The sequence below is a fragment of the Parambassis ranga genome, chromosome 20, assembly GCF_900634625.1.
Source record: "Parambassis ranga chromosome 20, fParRan2.1, whole genome shotgun sequence".
Taxonomy (NCBI): domain Eukaryota; kingdom Metazoa; phylum Chordata; class Actinopteri; family Ambassidae; genus Parambassis; species Parambassis ranga.
In genome coordinates, this window is record NC_041040.1 from 19,326,018 (window position 1) to 19,348,385 (window position 22,368).

At 38.3% G+C, this 22,368-nt stretch overlaps 1 protein-coding gene and 1 long non-coding RNA gene across 3 annotated transcripts; both read right to left on the minus strand.

Annotated features, from left to right (window-relative positions):
* Positions 1–1,297: 1,297 nt before the first annotated feature.
* LOC114453499 (uncharacterized) lies at positions 1,298–4,400 on the minus strand. The gene is made up of 3 exons (XR_003672451.1): positions 4,347–4,400; positions 2,596–2,751; positions 1,298–1,416 (listed from the first exon to the last, which is right to left on the minus strand). It is a non-coding gene; the product is annotated as an uncharacterized LOC114453499 (long non-coding RNA).
* A 726-nt stretch (positions 4,401–5,126) lies between these two features.
* On the minus strand, positions 5,127–16,217 carry itprid1 (ITPR interacting domain containing 1). 2 transcript variants are annotated; one of them, XM_028433592.1, is made up of 12 exons: positions 15,754–16,217; positions 13,430–13,507; positions 12,625–12,827; positions 12,050–12,510; positions 11,376–11,424; positions 10,387–10,502; positions 8,232–10,286; positions 7,926–8,053; positions 7,458–7,569; positions 6,949–7,239; positions 6,243–6,296; positions 5,127–5,391 (listed from the first exon to the last, which is right to left on the minus strand). In XM_028433592.1, the coding sequence occupies exons 3-11, from the start codon at positions 12,821–12,823 to the stop codon at positions 6,246–6,248; spliced, it is 3,462 nt and encodes a 1,153-aa protein (XP_028289393.1). In that variant the 5' UTR covers positions 12,824–12,827; positions 13,430–13,507; positions 15,754–16,217; the 3' UTR covers positions 5,127–5,391; positions 6,243–6,245. The 2 variants fall into 2 exon arrangements, with proteins under 2 accessions (XP_028289393.1, XP_028289392.1); XM_028433591.1 differs by having other exon boundaries at positions 10,372–10,502.
* Positions 16,218–22,368: the final 6,151 nt, after the last annotated feature.

Below are 22,368 nucleotides of genomic sequence, written 5' to 3' on the forward strand. Positions count from 1 at the left end.
TCTTCAGTGGCATTTTACTATAATGAATTGCTATTTATGTACATAAATAAATAACATCATTTTACTACATTTGATGTATTTGTGTTTTGGAGATACTTGCCAATTTTGCCATTTGAATTCCATGTGTGTGGTAACCATTGAAGATAATAGGACATGGCTTATTGAAGTACCCTGATTATGTTGTTTCCAGACCTGTCCAGGGTTTACACTGCATGTCACCCATAGTTAGCTGCGATAGGCTCCAGCCCCCCGTGACCTTGCACTGCAGGACAAAGCGGGTTTAGATAATGGATGGATGGATGTTGTTTCCAACAACAATATTAACAGCAGACTGTCTCCACTCTCACTATCAGCACCTCTGCTTTTGTCCTGCAGCCATATGAAGCTCTTAGCGCAAGTTCAATCAGGAAGACTATCTTCACTCTTTCATCACTTCTTCCGACCGCCTCTCCCTTTTCATCCTCCTCACACTTGTCCCACCTTCTCCCTCGCCCCTTTCTCTTTCTCTGCCTCCCACTTAATCAACTTGTTAATATAGAGCAACTCCCCCACCAATCAGAGGCCGAGCCGCTCCTCTCCTGCCCAATCACCGCTCAGCAATTCATTTAAAAATCTCTCCGTCTCCTCTGCAGCTGTCTTTCAGATCGATTTCGGCAACCCTCCTCCACCCCAAGCTCCACCAGTTCCTCATCAGGGCAAGGCCTCTTATCCCCTGCTCTTCTGCTCCTTCACCACCACCAGGTCTAGACCCAGGGGGATTCCTGCCTAAGCGGCCTCATCTCCTGTCCTTTCCCCCTTCGGATGCCGGTCATCGCATCGGGGTCTAGAACGCCAAAGCACAATTCATTCATTCATTCACTGTATTTCAATAAATTCTTTCTCATCTGAACATCTAGTCTCTCCTGATTGAACTAATACAAAATATAAACCATATTTCTTTCATTCGTATGATTATTCTGTCAATCCTTCTGTACACTGAAGCTCTGTGACTTCAGATAAAAGCTAATGGAGGAGGCAGATGCAAGATGGCAAGGCACAGTAACCATAAAACCACCAGTAGGGGGCAGTCTATTCAAGCTCTCTCCACCATAGAAACAGTTACATTATTTGACTTTTGGGTGTAAATATAAAAACACTATTGGTGCTATATAATTGTTTAAATCTGCATGTAGTACCCCTAAAAATGCAGATTATTGATGAGTAATATTGCTTCATGATGCTACATGTTGCTAATTGCAAAAACATTGTCTGTGCTCTGTGTTGCAATGCAGTGAAAGCAGTGGAGACATCATGACAATTCAGCTGAAACAAAATTTATTGAGACTGCAGATATGCAAAAAAAAGTTTAATCTTTCATATTCTTCTCTTCATCCTCTAAATGGACCATCTGCTTCTTCACCTTCAGCACTCTCACTCCTAAAGACAAGGAACACAGGTTGTAAAAACATTAATGTTAAACCAGGAGTTGTGAGTGAAAAACTTGAAATACAGAAATATGAATAATGAAGAAACAGAATATCTCACTTTTTATCAGTTTACACATTCATTGATTTTGTTCTCTGCTTGTCCATTATAGATCATTGACATCCTGTCCATGATTTGGATCACAGGTTTTAAAGTAGTAGTAATAAAGTATAGTATTTGTCATTTTTATTTCTTGTGTAGAAACATGCCGGTAAATAAATAGAATATATAAATATATATAAAACATATATACAATGAATATACGAATGTTCAATATTAAATTTATTTATATTAAAGCAAACAATCAAAACTAAATTTTTTTTTTCAAAAATGTAATCTAATCTAAAAAACAAAACTAAGTTTAGGTGTAAAATCTTAATGTTACTCTTTAATATTAAAGCAAACAATCAAAACTAAATTTTGATTTGAAACTGGTAGGTTTGGTTTAGTCATCAGTCAGCATCGTGCCTGTTTTAAGGGCTTTTTGCTCTCTTGTTACAGTGTCCAAAATGTATGTGTATAAATAAAATGATAAAATAATATAATATATAATTATAGATAATGCCGGTTTGTTACAAGCTATGACAGACTGAACGGCTCTGTTTTATGACCTGTTTGCATGTACTGCAACACAACACCTGTTTGGTAGACTAGTGCATGACATTGTGACGAAGTCAGGAGCAAGGCATCCTACAAAAAGCAGGGATTTAAGCTAGTGCTCAGATTACTTACTTGTCTACTCAATATAAGTACTGTTCATTAGATGGAGAGAGGCAGAAACTAGTGGGTTCATATCTCTGTTGTGAAAACAGGACATGGACAACACTGTTATTTCCAACATGATAAGAAGGCTAACAAAAATGGTTGACAAAAAAATTTGCTTTTGAGTTTTAGCTTTTAGAGTCCCTGTCCCAAACATCAACAAAGGGGAGGCAATACTTAAAAGCTATATAGCGGCCAACCCCCAGGAGGTGATCATGATGGTTTGGTCTCACTTTTAGACACCTGTCATGTTGTCTATCTTTATATACATTCTATAGTTTGAATATGTAGTGACTCCATGTTACTACTACTGATCATCCACAGACTGCAGAGTGTGTGTGTGTGTGTGTTGTATGAATGTGCTTTGACCTGGAATATGTGGAGGAGAGTTAAGGACAGGTGTATCCTTTCTGCGTGGTTTCTTTAGCTGGTCTTCCTTTCGATCTTCCGTACAGGGTTCCTCCTCTTCATCACTCTTCATTTCGGATTTCACGTCCACCAAGCTGTCCGTCATCGTCTCCTCATCTGTCACACAGCCAGATAAACTCTTATATTGTCAACATTTACAATAAATTTTCCTCTCATCAGATTCCCTTTCTAAAAGTGTTTATTGTTATATATCACAATAAAAAAATACACAATGAAATTCAATGAAATATAAGCAGATATTTACATTCAATATATTATACATGGTGCAATACTGGATGTCTAATATCAGCACAATGTGCATTATGCAAATTGTGTGTCGTTTGGTTGTTGTTGTGAATCATTTGTCTATTTGTTCCTGTGCGTATATGCTAAAATGTTAAATGCTAAAAATTAGGACCATCAGTGATTTAATTTAGCTGCTCGTTTTGTTTAAAAATTGATTTGTTAAATTAGTTTTTAGTACAAAAAAATTATTTATTAAAGCTTAGTATTCATTTTCATGTGCTTTTGGATATTTCTATCTCTATCTGAAGCTGTGTTTGAATTCAAACATGGACGTGTTAGTATTTAAAAGTGGAATTTGTAGTATGAATTAATACCAAATATCAACACTAGGTGGCAGCGGTTGGGGTGAAAGTTACCACTACACTGAAATTGTGCTACGGTGTCTTCAAGTTCTTCCTCCTTCAAGTCAATGTACGTTCCAAATGACCGTTAAGTCTTGCTTTCTTAATGCAGCAGCATGTGTGCTTTTGTTTTAATAATTTTTCATTAATACGTGACTGCTGTCGTTTATACACGAGCCCGTCCTAACCAGAAAAAACATAACACAAGGTTAATATTTCATTCTCTGGTGCCATCTCTACGTGTTCATGAGTGTGAGGACTCCTTCTAATTGTGGACAAAATAGGCGACCACGCGATGGCAACGCTCGTCTTTGTAAAACATGTTTGTGTGATCTTTAAACTGTTTTTGATCCCTCTATGCTAAACCCAACTGCAATTATTAAAAGTTAACTGCAGGTGAAAACAAAACAGCTTGTGGTGTCAAGGAGACTCGAACCTTAGACTTGTGAGTGAACGTCTGCCGCATCGCATGTACACCTAGCTCCCCCAATCTCCTTAATTAGTTTTTTACAGCTGTTTTTGTCCCATGATCAAATCATGTTGACTGTGGCATTTTTTATGTTTTAAAGTATATTTAAACTAGTCTAACTACATATTCTGACCATTAAACACTGGCAGAGATGTGGGCTTACACTCTCTGGCGTCATCACTCGATGTTCAGGCTCCTGGTTCAACCTAATACAGCCAGTTGTCATCCCTGAGGCCCTCTGGGCTTTTTTTTTTTTTTACCCAGATCACATATCAGTCACACACACAATATCCATTATTCATTACAGCATTCATTATGACTAACAAAGGACAAAGCGCTTCAAAGGCTGTTTCACCTACATGTTAGGGTTAGACATTTAAAACTGACGACTAAACACAAATGTCAACATTTCGTCAACTACATACATGCTGACACTGCAGGATTTGGCCAAGTGGAACACAATTTAGCACAAAAGAGACACTAACGACAACCAACAGGATGGAAGATATACACAGAAAAAAGGAAGCTAAAGCTGGAAGATAGAAACAAACAATCACAAAAAAGTACAGACACGATGAGTAAACAGATGTTCTTACCTCAATCTCAGGCTCAGCAGTGACAGCTGGACACAGACACAGACACACTGGAGCTGCACGACCCGGCTTATGAAGCTCACAGGAGGAGCATCCTCTCTCTCTCTGCCGTATCCTCCCATGCTACAACCCTCCCACAAAAACACACACACATACAAACACACACACACACAACACGTACACACACTGGAGAGCTACTGGAGGAGCTGCTGAATATCAATAAGTTCATCCTGCTTAAGAGATCATCTGAATATTGGTCACAAACTTAGAAAGGGATTGTTCTCCCTTTAGGACAGAAACATTCCCTTAACAGAAACATTCTCATTGGTCAGTGCTAAGTGAAACATATAACATCACTGCTATGCAGACGATAGTCAACTATTTGTGTATTCTAGCACAGAAAACGTTTAGTAAAAACATACAAACAATAATAAATAAACAATATAAGATAAATAAATAACATTACCCTATCTCTTTTTAGATACTGTACAATACATTACACCCTATATAATTCTAAGTAGATGTGGATGAATGGGTGCGTGCATATTATTAGCTTTGTTTCCTATAAATAAACACTTGTGATGCTCCACTAAGACCGGGGCCTTTTGAAGTCTTGATGAGTCATTGTACTGTGGTAATTGGTATGTCCTTCTTCAGTCTGAAGTGTTTGCCGTACTTATTGTTCCAAACCTCTATGCTTACAGACAATAATAAAAAAGAGACTCATTCAGAACATGAACACACAAAACACACAAATGTGTTACGACGTTTTTATTGTGGAGATATAATTAATACGAAGCATCCGCCGAACAGGCTCCCTTATTCACTGTCTTTCTGTGTTACTTGTAAGAAAGCTTTTTTGAAAAATCAGCCTATTCTATGCCGTCGCAGAGAGGATTTGTTGCATTGCTAAAAGGTCAACTTTACAGCCACAGGTGAAATATTTAACAAAAAATAAATACAAATCTGATAACAAAAATAAACTGGTGAAGTTTTGATTTAAAGGAACTGATTAGTTTAATGCAGCCTTGCACGGGGCCCCTGACACCTGAAAAGCAGAAAGAAAGGAAACATTGAAATTTAACATATCACACTAAATATATTCTAAAAATCCAAGACAGGGCTGATCATTATTACTGCTAACTCAATTGTCATTTTGTTGTACTGAATCTTCACGAAAATCTTCAGAATCAATTCAGTCCCACCACAATACGGATGTGTGAAAGCAATTTTTTAGCCCCAGTCAAGGGCGTGAATTTGCTTTTGACCAAGACCAAGATTCTGACAATTATTATTATGATGAACTAATTTCATTAGTGAAGTTTTCTTGAAGTTTCTGACAAAATATTTTATATAAGACCTTCGGTATGTACTGTCTTGCACTTGCTGTCTTGTTTTGGTGCTGCCAACCAACAGAGCTACACATGTGAAGCTCTGGAAAGGCACAGCCAATCACATGGCCATATTTTTTTTTCATACTAGACCTTTCACCTTAGTTCACAAAAGTGGATTGTGGAGTGACAACCTCCATCTTGTCATTTGTAGTCAGCACCAAAATCTGTGTGTTAAGGGAATGGACCGACCTGACTTTAGCCACAGATTGAATACACTACACACTACATGACTGGACGTAGTCGTGTAGTGTGTTGTGTAGTATATATTGCCGCATTACCGGCAGCAGCTGCTGTTTGCTGCGTTCAGTTGTCTTTAGTTGGTTTGACAAATCCTGTAGTCTGGGGCCCCTCATCAGGAGCAGTTGTTAAGTGTGTGACTGCTGAACATAATCTGTTATAGTATCCTCCTAGTCTTTGCAAAATCTGTTAAGTCCTTGAAAGTCGTGTAGTGTGTCCCCAGTTTAGGTGCACCCTTGTCCTATAAGTGCAGTCGTTGAAAACATACCTCCTACTCCATTGAGTCTGTCTTCGCAGAATGGTGATGCAAAGACTGCTTCAACTGAAATATAAACAAAAGATGTAACATTAAGAAACAGAAATCAGACGCCTTTGAAATACATCCGATCATCTCACATGTGTGGGATATTTTGAATTCAATGTAACTACATGTCAATTTATGAAATTCCTTTGGTAAATTCAGATAAATTGCCTCTTGTGATTTATAGAAGGATTTTAGGCTTTAAGGTTGGTCAGCCCTTTGTGGCTCTCAAGTTAGTTGAGATGCAAATCATTGACCTTGTTTACATGTTGTGGATCACAAGTGAACAGTGCAAATAAAAGTGTAAACAACAAGTGAACTCAATGCACTTGCTAATGTGAATCGGGGACCATTTGACCCTCTGGCTGAAGCCATGTTGGGAGTACCTGATTCCACCTTTCTTCACGTAAGAAAGTAAGAATGCTTGCTGAGTAAAAATGTAAAATATGTGAGTTCTATAAAAGCTCAGGATGAACATTTTTAGATGGAGATCTATGGGGATTTACCATAGTCTTAAACAGAATAAATCATACAAAATCAATCAATCAGGATGTACTTTAGTATTCATTCAGCTATTGTTAAAAGATGGAAGTAACATCATGGTAGATCTTAGACCTGCAGGATTCTCAACATTATCAACCAGGTGTAGCTAGCAAAAGTGAGAAAAACTTACTCTTTGGAGGAAGCCCACCACGTCCAGCTTTTCTGTCTTTAGGGGAGAAGCACTCTGATCGTTGTAGATGTTCCCTGAATCAGGAGTTCCAGTGGAATCCATACTTTGGGTGCTCCATGTGGCAACATGGTCACCTGGTACACCAGGTGGAGGGAGCCAAGGCAGCAAACAGCACTGAGTGGCAACAGTCTTGTTGGGGACAGTGGTCAATGAATTGGGCACCATTCCGGGTAGAAAAACTCTGAGTTGAGAGCAAAGTGAGGACTGCTCGTCCAACAGTCTGTGCATCTTCTACTCAACAATAAAATAAAATAAATACAATCATTATAAATATAAAGATTTCATATTTTGCAGTAATAACTAATAATTAATTAATAAACAATTCATACGATAGTATATATTAATATAATATACAGTACATATTTATTTATATGCATATGATATTAATTAATATATATTAAATTACAATTATCTAATATATAATTAATGTTTTATTTTATTTTATTTACCATTTTCAAGCTTTCATCATAGTGATGGGCCAGTTCATTCAACTGCATCTCCAGCTGCCCAACCTCCTTTTTTACTGCATCTCTTAGCTCCTCTATGTCCTGAACCACCTCCCTACACACACACACACACACACACAGTTAGCCTTTGTACCCATATTGGTCCAGGAAAGGATCAGGGAAGAGACAGCAGGAGAAAACAGGGCTCAGATTGTTTCTTCCATGCCAACATGGTTTAGCAGCAATGCATCTTAGTGCACCTACACCCTCTGTTACAGTAGCAGTGGTGTCTGCCAGCACAGAGCCACAATAATACATCCTAACATATTACTTGACACATGATTGAAATAAACTGCCTATCATGAGCTAAAACCTATTCCTTGGTCAGAACTGAACTTGCTGCAAGTCTGTCTCTGTGCAGATAGAGAGCAGTCACACACCCACTTCAACAGAAGGAAGATAACTGTGTACCTGTCCTTGTCGGAGAGTGAACTGTAAACTGCAGCCTGGTCTTCAGAGAGCTGCTCCTCCATGTTACTGAGCACAGAGCGAAACTGCCGCACACACAACATCATCTCCTCCAACTCATCCAAAGAGTACTGTGGATAAGAGCGACATTAAATAAAATATAGGTCAAACATTCAGTACCAACCCTGTACTTAATGCTTCTAGGCATGTGATTTTTCAGGTGAACAGTAGAAGGTTGTGTGATCCATCAACAAGAATCTGTGACTGAACATAAAATTAGAACACACTGTATGGTCTGGTTTTACTCACAGGAAAGCTTCTTGTTTTGTGCTCCTTATTGTGACTACAGCAGGCGCACTGATGGTCACAGGAGCAGCAGCATGTCATTGTGCCTGGCTGATACCCGTCCCAAAGATTCTGTTCATATTCATGTCCACTTCTGTCTACCTCCACCTGCTTATCACACCACAACCCTGCCTCCAAAGTGTCCTTATCAGTTACAGCCATTTCAGGGATGAAGTCATGTGGCTGCCATTTATTAGAGAACGACAGTGATGAAGATGAAATCGCTGTAGGTCTCTCTTGGGCACTTCTGGATTCAGTCACGTGATCCGGGACAGTATGAGGATCATGTGTTAACTTATTGTTGAGAGTGTTCCGCTGAATTTGCTGGTCTGTCCATGACTGGACAGCCCGGAAAGGTGTAGAGGTGTCCAGTGGGAGTATAGTAGTGAGAAGGGTGGGCTTTGGTTCATGGGCTATGTAAGGAACATCCTTCCTGTGAACAATATGAGAAGACAACAATGAAGACATCTGAACTGACACTGAGCGACCTGATGGCTTAGTGATTGAGGTCGCAGACGGGGTGCTAAGGCAGGAAGATTTATCTGAGGCAGCATTTCCTGGGGTATGATCGGTGTCAGTGGAGAATAATGAAGTCATAGGTTTGCCCGTGGATGACGATGAATCTTGAGCTGCAGGGCCTGTTGGAGATCCATCTGAAGAGTCAAAGCTGCCTGACTCTTCAGTTGTTGTATTTGAAAGTATTAAAGGTTCTGCCCAGTAGACATGCCCTTCAGCATCAAGACGCTGAAAAAAGGCATCCGCATCGTAATTTTCACCATCTGAGCCATCCACTGAAGTTTCAAAGACCAAATCTAAGCTCTCAATCTCGATCAGACCCTTGGGTTTTACTTCGGTTCCACCAGGTTGCTCTTGGTCTTCATCATGTACAACCAAGTACCTCCCAACTGATTCACTTTCTGTACCACTAACTTCCAAATTCATCATCTGAGAAACGTTTCTCAACCCTTCCTCTTTTGTTTTTCCAGAAAGTTCCCCGTGCAGTTCACAATGGGGAACCCACGTATCTATTTCTGGCTCAGAACGTTGTGTCAGGCCTGCCGGGCTCTCTCTGTCCAAAATGTAAACAATGTCGTCTGCAGTCTGCGAAGCATCAGTCACTTCAATGTCCTCCAAACCCACAGAGATATAATCCACATGACAAACCCCATGGATAGGAGAGGCCGGTACAGGGTCTGTATTGTCATCATCATGGCACTGTTGTTTGTCTTTTTCTGTGATGAACTGCTCTGTCAGGACTGAAATTCTTCCAACAGCTGGATCTATCAGACTGGAGTTTGACAGCATGGCAGATTGCCAAACTGGAACAGAAGTAATGTTTGTAGAAAGGAAAGCTGGTGTAGTTGGATCCACGTCTAATGCACAGGAATCCAGAACAGGAGAGGATGGAGGTGAGGAATTGTCCAACAGGTGAGTAGGAGACATTGGTCTTTCATCCTGTTTCTCTGGATTATTAGAAGATGCATCAGAAAGACCCATTTCATCAAAGTCAGAGAAATGTTGATCTTTGTTTTCTGGGCTTTGTGAGATAGATTCAACTGACATGTGACAAGCTACAGAGGATGATGAGGAAGACATAGCAGGGGGGGCATAAAACCGACCACCTAAATTTGGAGATGGAGACGAATCAGAATGAGTGACACTTTGCCTACTACAGCCTTCAAGAGTAGAGAGGTGGGTGGGTCTCACATCTATCTCTTCATACTCCTTAATCAGTGAGCCAGGTTGCGTGGAGGAGGACATAAGGGAGGAAGAAAGAGGTGGAGTAGGCTGAGACCTATTCTGATTTGCTGGAACAGAATCTGGAGAGGCAGGAGAAATAGAAGGGCCAAAGACTGCTGAAGGATCTGGTGAAGGAGAATTCGAGGAAGTTAGATCTTCAGCAACAACAGAAGACGTCAGAGGTGTGGGGAGAAGGGAGGGTTGGGTGGTATGAGGACACGATCCAGGCCCGTCATTGCCATGGCTGTCGCTGCACCCTCCTGACAAGCCTGACAGAGCCTGGAATCAGACAGAAAATACAGACAGACTTTATATAGTCTTTACAGTACATGTTAGAACATTGTGTTATCTCTTAACTGTGGACCTTTGTGAGGACGACCTTGATGAGATCAGGTCCTGCTGGTGATGCCAGCTGAGGAACGGAGGGAATAAAAGGCTCTTCTAGAAAACCACTGCTGTCTGACTGGCAGCTGTTAGTCCGTATCACACTAGACACTGCTCAAACACAAGGGGAAGAAATACACAAAAAGGTTTATACTGCATTCAGCTTGGCACTCAGTTGGCACCAAATCTGGAAACAGGCTAAATGTGCTGGGACAGTGTGTGTGTTTGGCTCTGATACACTAAATAACACATTGCATATTATGCTATTGATACATACATATACGTACATGCAATTGTATATGTATATGTATGTAAATATGTACATGTATACATGTATGTGTATATGTGTGGAATAAGATGCGTTATCATGGCCCCTTTCTTCCTGCTATTCTTTAAATATTACAATCTGGCCTTCTTTCCAGCAGATTACACATAAATACTTACAAAAAACTTCAACAATCACACAGTCAAACATTCAATTTATTGTGCAATATAATTTAATTGCAATAAAACTGTTTTTTAATACCCACTCATAAAGTGCTGGTCCTAGTATCAATCTGTTTTCTGGATTGTGTTAGCAAAGCCTTTTAGCATTTCACGTTCTGTTCCTTTATGATGTTGAGATGTTATGCAAGTGACTCACATTTGGAACTTTGTGTGACTTACATATCTACAAATAACATCGTCAGGAAACATTTACGAGGCTAATGAAGTGGCTGTAAAGAGAGATGAAGGGGAAACATGAAGATGAAAGTGTATAAGAGCAAAAAAAGGTACAGAGAGGAGAGAAAGTTTATATATGCAGTCATCTAACACTTGACTAAAGCATCCACTCTGAGCCACTGTTTGAGCTGAACTAATGAGCTGTGTCCATACAATTTTAGCAGTGCCGCCAAAGCTTTCATTGGTGGTGTGCTGCAATAATCTAGATACAATTGAATAATAAAAGTAAAAAAAATGAAAATAAATGAGTTCATTACCAACCTGAATTGTCAGTTGTTCCAATGTAGCTTCCTTCATCAAAACTGTGGATCTAGAATAAGATATGAAATAACACCATAAATATGTTATGTTATATGGCACAGCAAGGACTATTATGTACTGTATGTAATAGATAGACAGACAGACAGACAGACAGATAGATAGATAGATAGATAGATAGATAGATAGATAGATAGATAGATAGATAGATAGATAGATAGATAGATAGATAGATAGATAGATAGATAGATAGATAGATAGATAGATAGATAGATAGATAGATAGATAGATAGATAGATAGATTCCATATAAATGAACACACACACACACCTCAGTGGTAACCATAAGCGCTATCAGCTTCCAACATACGGCCCCCTTAAACTAACATAATACTTTGTATATTGATACTAAGATACTCACTGAAAGATACTTATGATACTGTTATGCTAAAATAAATAGGGCGACTTTCTTCAGTAACCTATAGCCCATGTCCTGTCTGTTCAGAGGAAGGATGATAGTCCACACATAAGAAGTGAAGAAAATTTGAAGGATTTGTTAATGAAACAGCAGCATTTGAATTAAGTATCTTTACTTTCTACACCTATGCTATTAGTCCTTTTTGTCAACAACAGTAAGAAAGGGATTCAGTTGAAGGTTAACAGATTCTTTAAAATTGCCTCTTCGATCTCAAATGACTCCTTGGCTTGTCCCAGGCTCTTCTTCCTCTGTGAAAAGCTGTTGGCAGGTTGGTAGATTTCCTTCAGTGGTCCGGATCTCAGTGCTCCCTCCTGGGTTATAAGGGAAGTAAAGTAAGGCATGGATTGTTCTGGACCAGTTCCTTGTTCCTCTGCCACAGGACTCAGACATTCAGTGTCCAGAGGTCCATTTTTGTCCGTGAGGCTTAGTGTGGGTTGTAATGAGTCAGGTGCAGCTGGTGGGTTTACGTGCTGGTGGTGTTTACGGTTGAGCGACTTCTTTGACGCTCGCCTGAACAGCATTCCAACACGCCTCCTCCTCTCCCGGGACTCAGCAGACAGGTCTTTGACCAGCTTTGTTCTGAGTGGAGTGGATGGAGACCCCACTAAGCAGGAGAACGCTGTAGTCACCTGCTGGAGGACCTCGAGCTGTCTGAACCGATCTGAACGAGAGAGGAAAAGATCAGTTTATTTCATCTTTTTGGTCAGTGTTGGTCAGGATTAGAAAGGACCAACATAATTTGTTTTGTAAAAGGAACAGAAAAGCAGAGACGTACTGCTGACATCTGGGTTTTCCAAGTCTAGCCGGTTCTTCTGGGCCTCCAGAAACACTTGAAGGTTTATTCCCCTGGCCTGAGACTGATGATTGATGAATCGAGCTGGAATACGTCCGGAGAGGTCGGGTTCATCAGAGCCAAAACCCAGATCCAAGAGAAGTTCCTCTGGGTCATCATTCCATAGGTTGAGTATATCCATCACACTGTTAAGGGTAGAAAATGTAGTAGAGCATTTATACACTGAACAATATAGTAGTAATAAAAGTGATAAACATTTTTTATATAGCAGCAAAGTTTACAGAGTAATATGACAGGTAGCAAACCAGTACAGCAGCGGACAGAACAGAAGAAAAACACACAGAACAGGACAGAATTATCAAAATAATCAAAGGTAGAAACTGAATTGAAAAAACATATAAAGTAAAATAAAACATCATAAAAATAAAATACAAAATTAATGTTCTATTGATAAAATAAAATACAAAAAGGTCTATGAAGTTAGATTTTATGAAGTGATTTAAAATAACACATTGATTTTGTGAGCCTTATCTCCACTGGCAGATTGTATCAAATTATATCATCTCTAATAGCAAAAGTTCCATCATTCTTGACTTGTGTTATTTGAAGACCTACGGCTCCAGACTGGCTCACATAGGACCAGCAGCACTACTAAGTGACATGGACCCAGATGGATTTTCAGTATCATTTTAAAATCAGTTCTAAACCCAACATGGAGCCAGTGGAAGGAAAGCCCAGACTAGGGTTAGGTGATGTTAGTGTGTTTGCTTGTAAGGCAGCATCTAACCTGAGTGGTCCAGAGTGTCCTGAGTTCCCTGAGCTCAAGCTGTTCCACCTGGTAAAAGCTGGACTTGATTCCCCCCACCTGTATACAGGTATGATATAAGAACAGGATACACATGTGCTCATGGGTTAATTTACACGTGATGCAATACAATCTGCAATCTGTCAGTAAGCAGTGGTGAATCTGAGGCTGAGACCCACAGACCAAAGTCAATAGCAGGCCTTTTAGAGACACTGTTTTGGTAGTAATAACTGTAATTTATTCTCAACAGCTAAACTGGCCATTTAGAAAAGAAGAATTTTTATTGTCCCCCAAGGGACAATCTTTTTCACACAGTCAACAGTACAACTACAGCAGGCATCTCACAATACACACATTTCAAAAATTTGATAGCTTGAAGTTTGAAAATGTATAATTTGACATGAAGTGCAATTATGAATTATGAATGATGGTGTTTAGGCAGAACACCAACCATGCAGCATCACCTCTGGACCTCTACTGCACAGACTGGTTCCAAGATAGCGTTTTTCTTAAAGATGGCAGCGCCTATAATTATGATTAGTCGTGTCATCCATCTGAATATACAGTCTATGGATGAATACAATAACTTGCCCTTTTTCAACAAAAATTACAATAAAAACCTCTTTAATGTCTTTTCAGTTTCAAAAACTAGCCCACCCTAGTCACAAGACAACAATTCACACGTTTCTTGTTAGTAAATTCAGCTCAGATTTCAGCATTTTCAGCAGTTCAAAACAGAAGAAAAGGTTTTTCTATTATTGTTAAATCTGATTAAGGAAATCTGATTTAAGATTAATAAGACTAAAATGGGCCGTTGTGCTGTCGCATACTCACATTTTGCTGTCAGCTTTTGCTTGTTGAACGTAATCCCATCGTCTGTGATCTTTTGTACTAACAACATGCTGATTCATAATTTTTTTGGCACAGCTGTCAGGCATTGTAATAACTTTCCACTGATCCACTGACTCTCTATGCAAACTGCACTGTGTGCCGTCAGCAGGGGAGATGAAACTTATTTGCCTGGTAAATATGACTTGTAGTTAAGCTTGCCTGTACTTAGGATACCTTTCTGTTCAGGTCCTGCACACTGCCTGTAGCAGATGATGGCAGGCTTCCATTTATTTCATCTAATCATTCTGACCCGTTTTGCATAAAGTTATCAAGCACAGTCAACATAATGGCTCTTTCAGTAAATGACCAGTATGTCTCAACATTACACTGTGATCCCAAGCTTTGAGGCTATAAGCAAACATTTGATCTTATGTGAAACAGTATATGGAATAAATTAACATTATGGATATTTTTGATTATTAGAATTTTTGTATTATGACCCAGAATAAAGTCCTAAAGAACACAAAGAAAACTCAAACATTGTTACCCTTTTCTGGAGTGGTCACTCCAAAAAGAAAAAAACAAACAAAACAAACAAAAAAAGACGAGGGTAACTTCTAGGCAAATGAAAAGATCTCTTTCATATTTGCCAATATTAATGTTCATGGATCCACCATGGAGCTCATTTAGAATTTGGCAAAGATCACATGGACAAACCAGAGGGCTGCTGGGTAAATATTTTGTTGACAGATGAAGCCAGAATAGAATTATGTTTAAATAGTTCACAGGGTTTACACTGAAAGAATGCATGCTGCATTTCAGTATATGAACCTATTCCATCTCTGTGAAGCATGGCGGTGGGGGTATCATGGTTTGGTTGTTTTTTTTTTGCTGGTGGTGGTTAAAGTTCATGTTTTAAAAATTAGACCTGAAATGTTATGGAAGAACACATACCTTCATTCACCTGAATAAATGAATGTGAAGTAAATTTCAATTTGAGTCTTATGGTCATATTTATGTAAAAAATCAATATTCAACATTTCAAAGGTGCTTCTTTTTGATTGTGCAAAATATACAACCAAGACATGACATGTAAATATAGTTGTGTTTATGGATGGTTCCTTTAACAACTGATATTAGAATTAGATTTAAATTAGATTTAATATTTAAAATATATCTAATGTTTACATTTATATATTATATTAAAATATTATTTATAATTGTTATAATACAAATTGTCATTTACAAATACTGCTGTAAATCTTTTAAAAATTGACTTAAAAATATCACTCTTATCTTTGAAATTTTGTTTGGGGCTACAATCGACAACTCTCATATGAGTGCAATATTCTGCAGACAGGTTATACTTAAAAATTTTATACAAAAAACAAACTTGAAAATTGTGATGGAGCCTTAAATAACTTTTATGTGAGAAATGAAAGCACAGCTCATCTGACAGGAGTAACTTTCCTTACCGCAGAAGTTCCTGAACCGTCCTTGCTCCTTGTTTACCAAATAAAGAAGCTGCATGGAAGAAAAGTCATGTTATCTGGACACAGAATCAAACAGGACCCATTGCACCATTAAGGACATAAGCAGAGAGGAAAACATCAGGATAGCAGGACGATCTTGGTGAATGTCAGTACATCCTGTCCAGGTCTGGTGTCAAGGCTTCTCAAGCTATATTAGGAAAGAGTTTCTCTCTGTCTGTGTCTCTCACCCTCCGTCAGCTCCTCTGGTCTTTTTTTTCCCCCTCTCGGGAGGGTGTTTGGGTCTTTGGCAGTTGCTACTCCCTCTTCCACACTTGGACTGTATTTAATGCTGGCAAAGTGACAAGTCGTCATTTTACTCTACTGCTATCATTTTTTTGTTGTTTATACTCAGGACATATTTGTCAGAAAAGTACACACTTTTATCCAGAAACTTTCTTTGATGCCAGCTGTTGTGCCTCAAATCTTTATGCACTGGGTGCAGTTGTATATGATCTTTTACAATCGTCCATCTGTCTCTAGGTGGAAACCCAAGGTCTGACCCCCAAGCGAAGGGTTAAGGCAACAGTTGAAAAGGAAAGAACTCCCACAGCAGTGGATCTCTATTGAAGTTAGCATGCTAACCTTTACCCTCATATGGTACCACTCAAGTTGCTCAGGTTACAAGGTTACAAGTCTGAGTTTGTTCATGTAAGCCTACTTAGATCAATAAATGGCATCAGTAAGGAGATCATAGACTCTATATAAGGATGACATGGCTTCACCACCTATTGTACAAAAGTGACGCCAAAATATCCCTAATCCTAGCTTTGTTGCTCCATTAGCTGCTGGCCACAATATTACTTCCCCTTTTTTAAGGATAATAACCATTACAAAATAGCATCTGAACACAGATTAGTGTAGCTAACACGTTATATATCACATATGGAAAAAAATGTATTTAATTGGTACTTGGTCCTCCACTAACAAGGAGGAGGCGGAGTTTATGACCTATACTGCAGCTATCCACCGGGGTGTTTTATTTTCGGTCTATGTAACAAACGCTCACTGGTTGCTTGTTAGACTATGTTTAGCTTGTGTTTAACCCTGATTTGCATTCTGATGTTATGTGTTATGTTTAGATCCTGGATACATATTTGAATTTAGAGGCTTGTTTATATTTATTTAGCGGTTTAAATAAAACAGTACATTGGGAGGAAAAGAATTCTTGTTCTGCTGGCTCTGCACTCTTTGTTTCATGAAAATTGAAATTTGGAATACTGAAAATAGACGTAGCCTTTGCAGCCTACAGAATAAACAAATAAGAGATTCTGGCAACTCTACTGGTGGTTTGGAAGGGGGGTGGAGAAACACTTCAAAATTAATCATGTCATTCACTGGCTTGTTCTGCTAAACTGCAAAGTCTGCTTGTAAATAATCCCTGCTGACGATGGCACCTTAAAAGTCCAGGAGAAGACACTGTTTACCTTCTACACCCAGAGCCAGGTCATCGTCACTGCTGGGGTTCCTCCACAGAGGCTCTGGAGGGACACAGAGACCATGAGAACAAGAGGACATCAGTCAAATCATATTGTAGTTCACACACACACACACACACACACACACCACCAATGTAAAACTTGATATTGTCTATTTAAAGTATGAACTTTGCATTTATGTGTTTGCAGATATGGTCATTTAACCAGAAATATAATCTAATGGTGGCAAACGTGGGTGAACCTCTTGGATTAGGATTTCATTTGAATGCCAGATTAGGAGCCATCCATAAGGTGTTTTTTAGTCAGTGGGTAGAGAATCAGCTGCTTGTATATTCAATACCATTGTTACCACAGAGGCACCTCTGTATAAAGTTTGTAGACCACCCAAAGAGGGTGTTGTATGTAGGTGTTGTGTTTATTCCTATTTAAAGAAGCGAAACAAAACGAAGTGGAGGAGTGATAAAATAAAAAAGAGGAAGAGGAGAAAGAAAAGTAAGAGACATATGTCTCTGTCTCCAGGAAGCTCTACTGGCCATGTCGTGACTAAATGAAGGTACAGTAAAACTTAGTTCTTTGCTAGTTCTAGTTCTTTTTTTGCCTAGCAACTCAGCAGACTCTATTAGTATACAACCAACAAAGATCACTTCAAAACCAGTCAGGTCATAGAGAGGTCACAAAGGAGTCATGCTCTAAGCAGCTAAAGCCCCCTCTCACATTGGTTTATGACTGTCTTCTGCAGTTGATAAAGATCATGTAGACAAACCAGAAGCATGCTGGGAAAATACTTTGTGAATAAAAATCCTGTTTTGCTGCATCTGGGACATGTCAGTTATAGGAAAATGTATTTTTCTTTCTTTTTCTTTTTTTTTTTTTTTGAAAGAATGCTTAATGTTTTGGAATGGTCAAGGCAAAGTTCTAACCTCCAACTAAAATGTTCTGGAAAACACCTGAAATTGTCAGGTCTCCTTCAGATGGTTTGACCTTATTTTGAAAGTTTTGCTTTTCCTGTTTTATTTTGTAAGTCTTGTCTTCCCCCTTCTGGTGTGTTCCCCCTCCTCCCGCTGATTACCTGCCCTAATGTGTGTCACCTGTGTTCTGTTGTCTCTCCTCGTGTATTTTATGTGTCACTGCCTGCCGAAGCGTCTTGCATGTTTCCAAGAGTTCCAGCCATCTTATTCGTAGCCCTAGTTCTAGTTTGACCATTAAACTGTTTTTGTTTTGTTTTGTCTTTGTCTCTTTTTCTGGGGCCCTTCAGGGATTATTAGCATAGCAACACTTTAAATTTAAACCTATTTATGATATTTTGATGATTTTTTTTTTACATTTTAAAGGATATTCAGATTCAGTGAAGCAGTTTTATATTGAGAGACCAACAGCCAAGATGGGTTGCTTTGCTTGGTAAGGGTTGGGGAGCAGGGCAGAGGCAGAATAAACAATATGCTGTTCCCATGGTGTTCCTAACCACCATTTGCATGCTGTTTGAATGGGCTTGCCTCAGAATGGGGTGGGTGAAGGGGAGAAAGAGGAGGAGAAGGAGGATAGATAATAGACACTTTAGCATGTGTAAATGCATTAAAGTGTGGCCTTTGATTTCCCATCACCACATTTTAGTCTCATTAAATCAGAAAGAAGTTTTTTTCTCAGCTTAGACTTTAATTTCTAAATTGAGATCATATTTCAACAAGATAATACACAAGTAACTAATTTAATAGTAGTAGGAACAAATTCTAGACATGCTTAGGGGATTTCACTACAGGGATGTTACTGCAGACACTGTTTTTTTATTCTTGTCATTTACACAAATGACTTCTGTGAAAGAACACATGCAGCTTAAGTGTCTGCTCCTTCAGACAAAGCTCATTACGACACATCTCTATAAAATCCAGCTAGCCGAACCGGCATTGTACTCACCATGGTGTGCCACCGAATCACACAAGGAAGAAAGCCACACACATCACAAGCAGATAAATCCACCAACACCTCTCTGCTCTTAAAATTAGAAAAGACGAGAAAGCCCATTTGTCCTACCTCCAACTTCTTGCCGTGGCTCATGCTTTGCATCTTCCCTGCAAACACACAGGACACATTTTACTGGCAGGACACTCGTACACACACACACATATTTTGCATGCACACAGGTTGCAACATGTGAGATAATATAAACCGAAGATGTTTTTTCTTTTCCAAAAATATAGAATGTACATCTAATGAGATGGCATACATATATATATATATATATATATATATATACACACACACACACACACACACACACACACACACACATATATATATATATATATATATATGTGTGTGTGTGTGTGTGGCTTTATATTCCTGCTTTATATGTATGGGGCAACCGGGTCTGGCCCTGCTTTCCCCTTGTTTTGGCCCACCATGACATTTGACAAGAACATACTTGTATCTTTTATTTTGAAAGATGACTGAAATTAAACAGTTTTTTTTGTGATGCACAAAATGTTTGTAATCTGAAAAGCCCAAAAAAATTTACAAAACTCTCCAACCTCTTTGACACTACAAAAAAGGAAAACAACATAAAGCTTTTGTGATTTAAAAAAAGATCCATCATTATAGGTTATAAGATAAACATGATTTTTCGCAATGTGCAATATAATATTTTTTATTATGTCTTTTATCTTGGAAGATGACTTAAAAATATACATTTTAAAAAAAGGTTTGTTCATGTCTAAATCGTGTCATTTGAAAACCCCATTTAATCCCATTTAACCCCATGATTTATTTATTTTTAAGTTTTGTCACATGAAAGTGGGAAGGGTTGCTCTGAATTTGACTTTGTATCAGGTTGTATCATGAGATACCCAACACCACAGGCTCAAATGATTTTTCTGACCATTCGGCCCTTTAAGGGCCTTCAATCATCTGAGATGTGTTGCCCGTCTTAGGATCTAAGTCCTTCAACATCTAGAACACATCCTCTTTCCTCACAGGTTCCCATGGTTGATTTATTTATTTATTTATTTATTATTTTATTTTATTTTATTTTTTTTGCCTGACTAAGCAGGAAGTAAACTGCCTAGGATTTCACTACAGTACATTTTTTTTCTTTTAATGTCCTCTGTTTGAAGTAGACACACTGTTTTCCTGTAGTTATCTATGACTTGTTGGGTCATGACCTCCTCGCCCGATATTTATAGCTATACAGTATAATCATAATAAGGCAGGTTATGTCCTTATGTAATATAATAATAATAATAATAATAATAATAATAATAATAATAATAATAATAATAATAATAATAATAATAATAATAATAATAACAATAATAACAATAACAATAATAACAATAATAATAATAATAATAATAATAATAATAATAATGCTTTTATATGCACATGCAGTTGCAGACAGTGTGTCCCTAGGTGCACATATAAAAAGTAGTAGATGTTCCCTATATCTTCTATTTAGCTGTCCAAAACTTTGGTTGATTATGTTTATATGTTTGAAGTAAACCACTTTTTCTGTATGATTATAATAAATTACACACAAAAAATGCACGCATCACAAAAACAAGTCCTAAGAAAAACCTGCAACTGAATAAAAAAAAAAGTTCTGCATGCAAAACAGAGGCAATAGCTCAGGTAGGCTACTTTGACTTCATGTCATGTGAAGCAGTGCAGTTGAGCCAACCCTACAGGGCAGATAAACAAGAGGAATCCTGGGTAATGAACTGCCTACACACAAAAACCATACCAAGGAAACTGCAAAAAAAAAAACATTTGGCTGTGATACTCACCCGGTGACAGTGCTGACAAGCCATAGAGTGGCGCCGTCATTGCTTGAGCTCGCTTTGGTGGAAAACGTGAAAATAAATGACAAAAAAACCAACTTACAACAACACATTATCTGATCACACAAAATGTAACAGACACACACTAAACCTGACTGCTTTCAATGAATGTTATTATATAGTTATATATTATATATATAAATCATCCTGTCATAAAGTCCATAATATCCATCATCCAAACCCGCTTTTTCCTCACGAGGGGCTGGAGTCTATCTCAGCTATCTACAGGTGAGAGGCAGGGTCCACCCTGGACAGGTCACCAGTCCATCATAGGGCAACACACAGACAGACAAGCATTCACACTCACACCTACAGATAATTTAGAGTCACCAATGGACCTAACAAGCACGTCTTTAGAATGTGGGAAAAGGCGACAGTACTAACCACTGCAAAACCGTGCCGCCCTGTCCATATCATGGCACAACAATGAAAGCATGACATGTCATTGCTACACATACACACCAAACAACTACAGATGTTGTTTAATTTCATTGACAAAAAGAAGATTGGAGTAATTTTTCCCAGAATATAATCTCAATATTGTCACTTCAATCTCAGAATAATGATTTGAATCTTATGGTTCTAAGTTTTGTCTTAGAAAATATGACTTTAATTACACAATTATGACTTTATTTTCAGAATTTCAAATTAAATGAATAGCAGAATAAGGTTTTACCTTGACGTAAATCTCATAATTCTATGAGTAAATAACTTTTTTTTTTTTTGCCCCTAAAATTCTGACTTTATTCCTGACGTTCTGACCTTTTCTCTGAATTCTAAATATCAAATATCTAAATATCAAAGTAGAGTACACAGAGAGTTTTTTTTTTCTTTAATCTTAAAATTCTAAAATTAAACTCAGAATGTTGCATTTTTTTCTTCAAAATTCTTAGTTCTGGACTTCGTTTCTGAGTTTTCCTTACTTTACGCATTCTGACTATAATCTCGGATTTCTGAGATTAAACTAAGAATTCTGAAAGGTTTTTTTGTCAGAGTTCTGACTTTAATCTCAAAATTCAGAGATTAAAATTAGAATTCTTCATTTTCTCAGAATTCTGAATTCTGAAACTCTGAATTGCGTACTCATGTAATTGTGTAAACACATGTTTTATCATCTTTTTCCTTATTGTTTCTTGTTCTTTTCTGTGTAACCAGAAACAGGAGCGGACCTCATGCGCATTCATGTGTTTTGGTCAGTTTCAACTTTTAACGGGTGATTTAAAGTACATTTTGATGTACTAACATTCGTTCTTACCTTCACCTTCCTCATCCTCAGCTGGTTCCTCAGGATT

Bases quoted from the DNA above. Each gene is read 5' to 3' on its own strand.
- itprid1 (XM_028433591.1), bottom strand. From the start codon at position 12,823: ATGGATATACTCAACCTATGGAATGATGACCCAGAGGAACTTCTCTTG. The intron at 10,503-11,375 runs GTTGGTAATGAA...GTGTTTGAGCAG, and splicing joins TGGAACAACTGACAATTCAG to TGTCTAGTGTGATACGGACT. The intron at 8,054-8,231 runs GTGAGTAAAACC...TCTTATCCACAG, and splicing joins ACAAAACAAGAAGCTTTCCT to TACTCTTTGGATGAGTTGGA.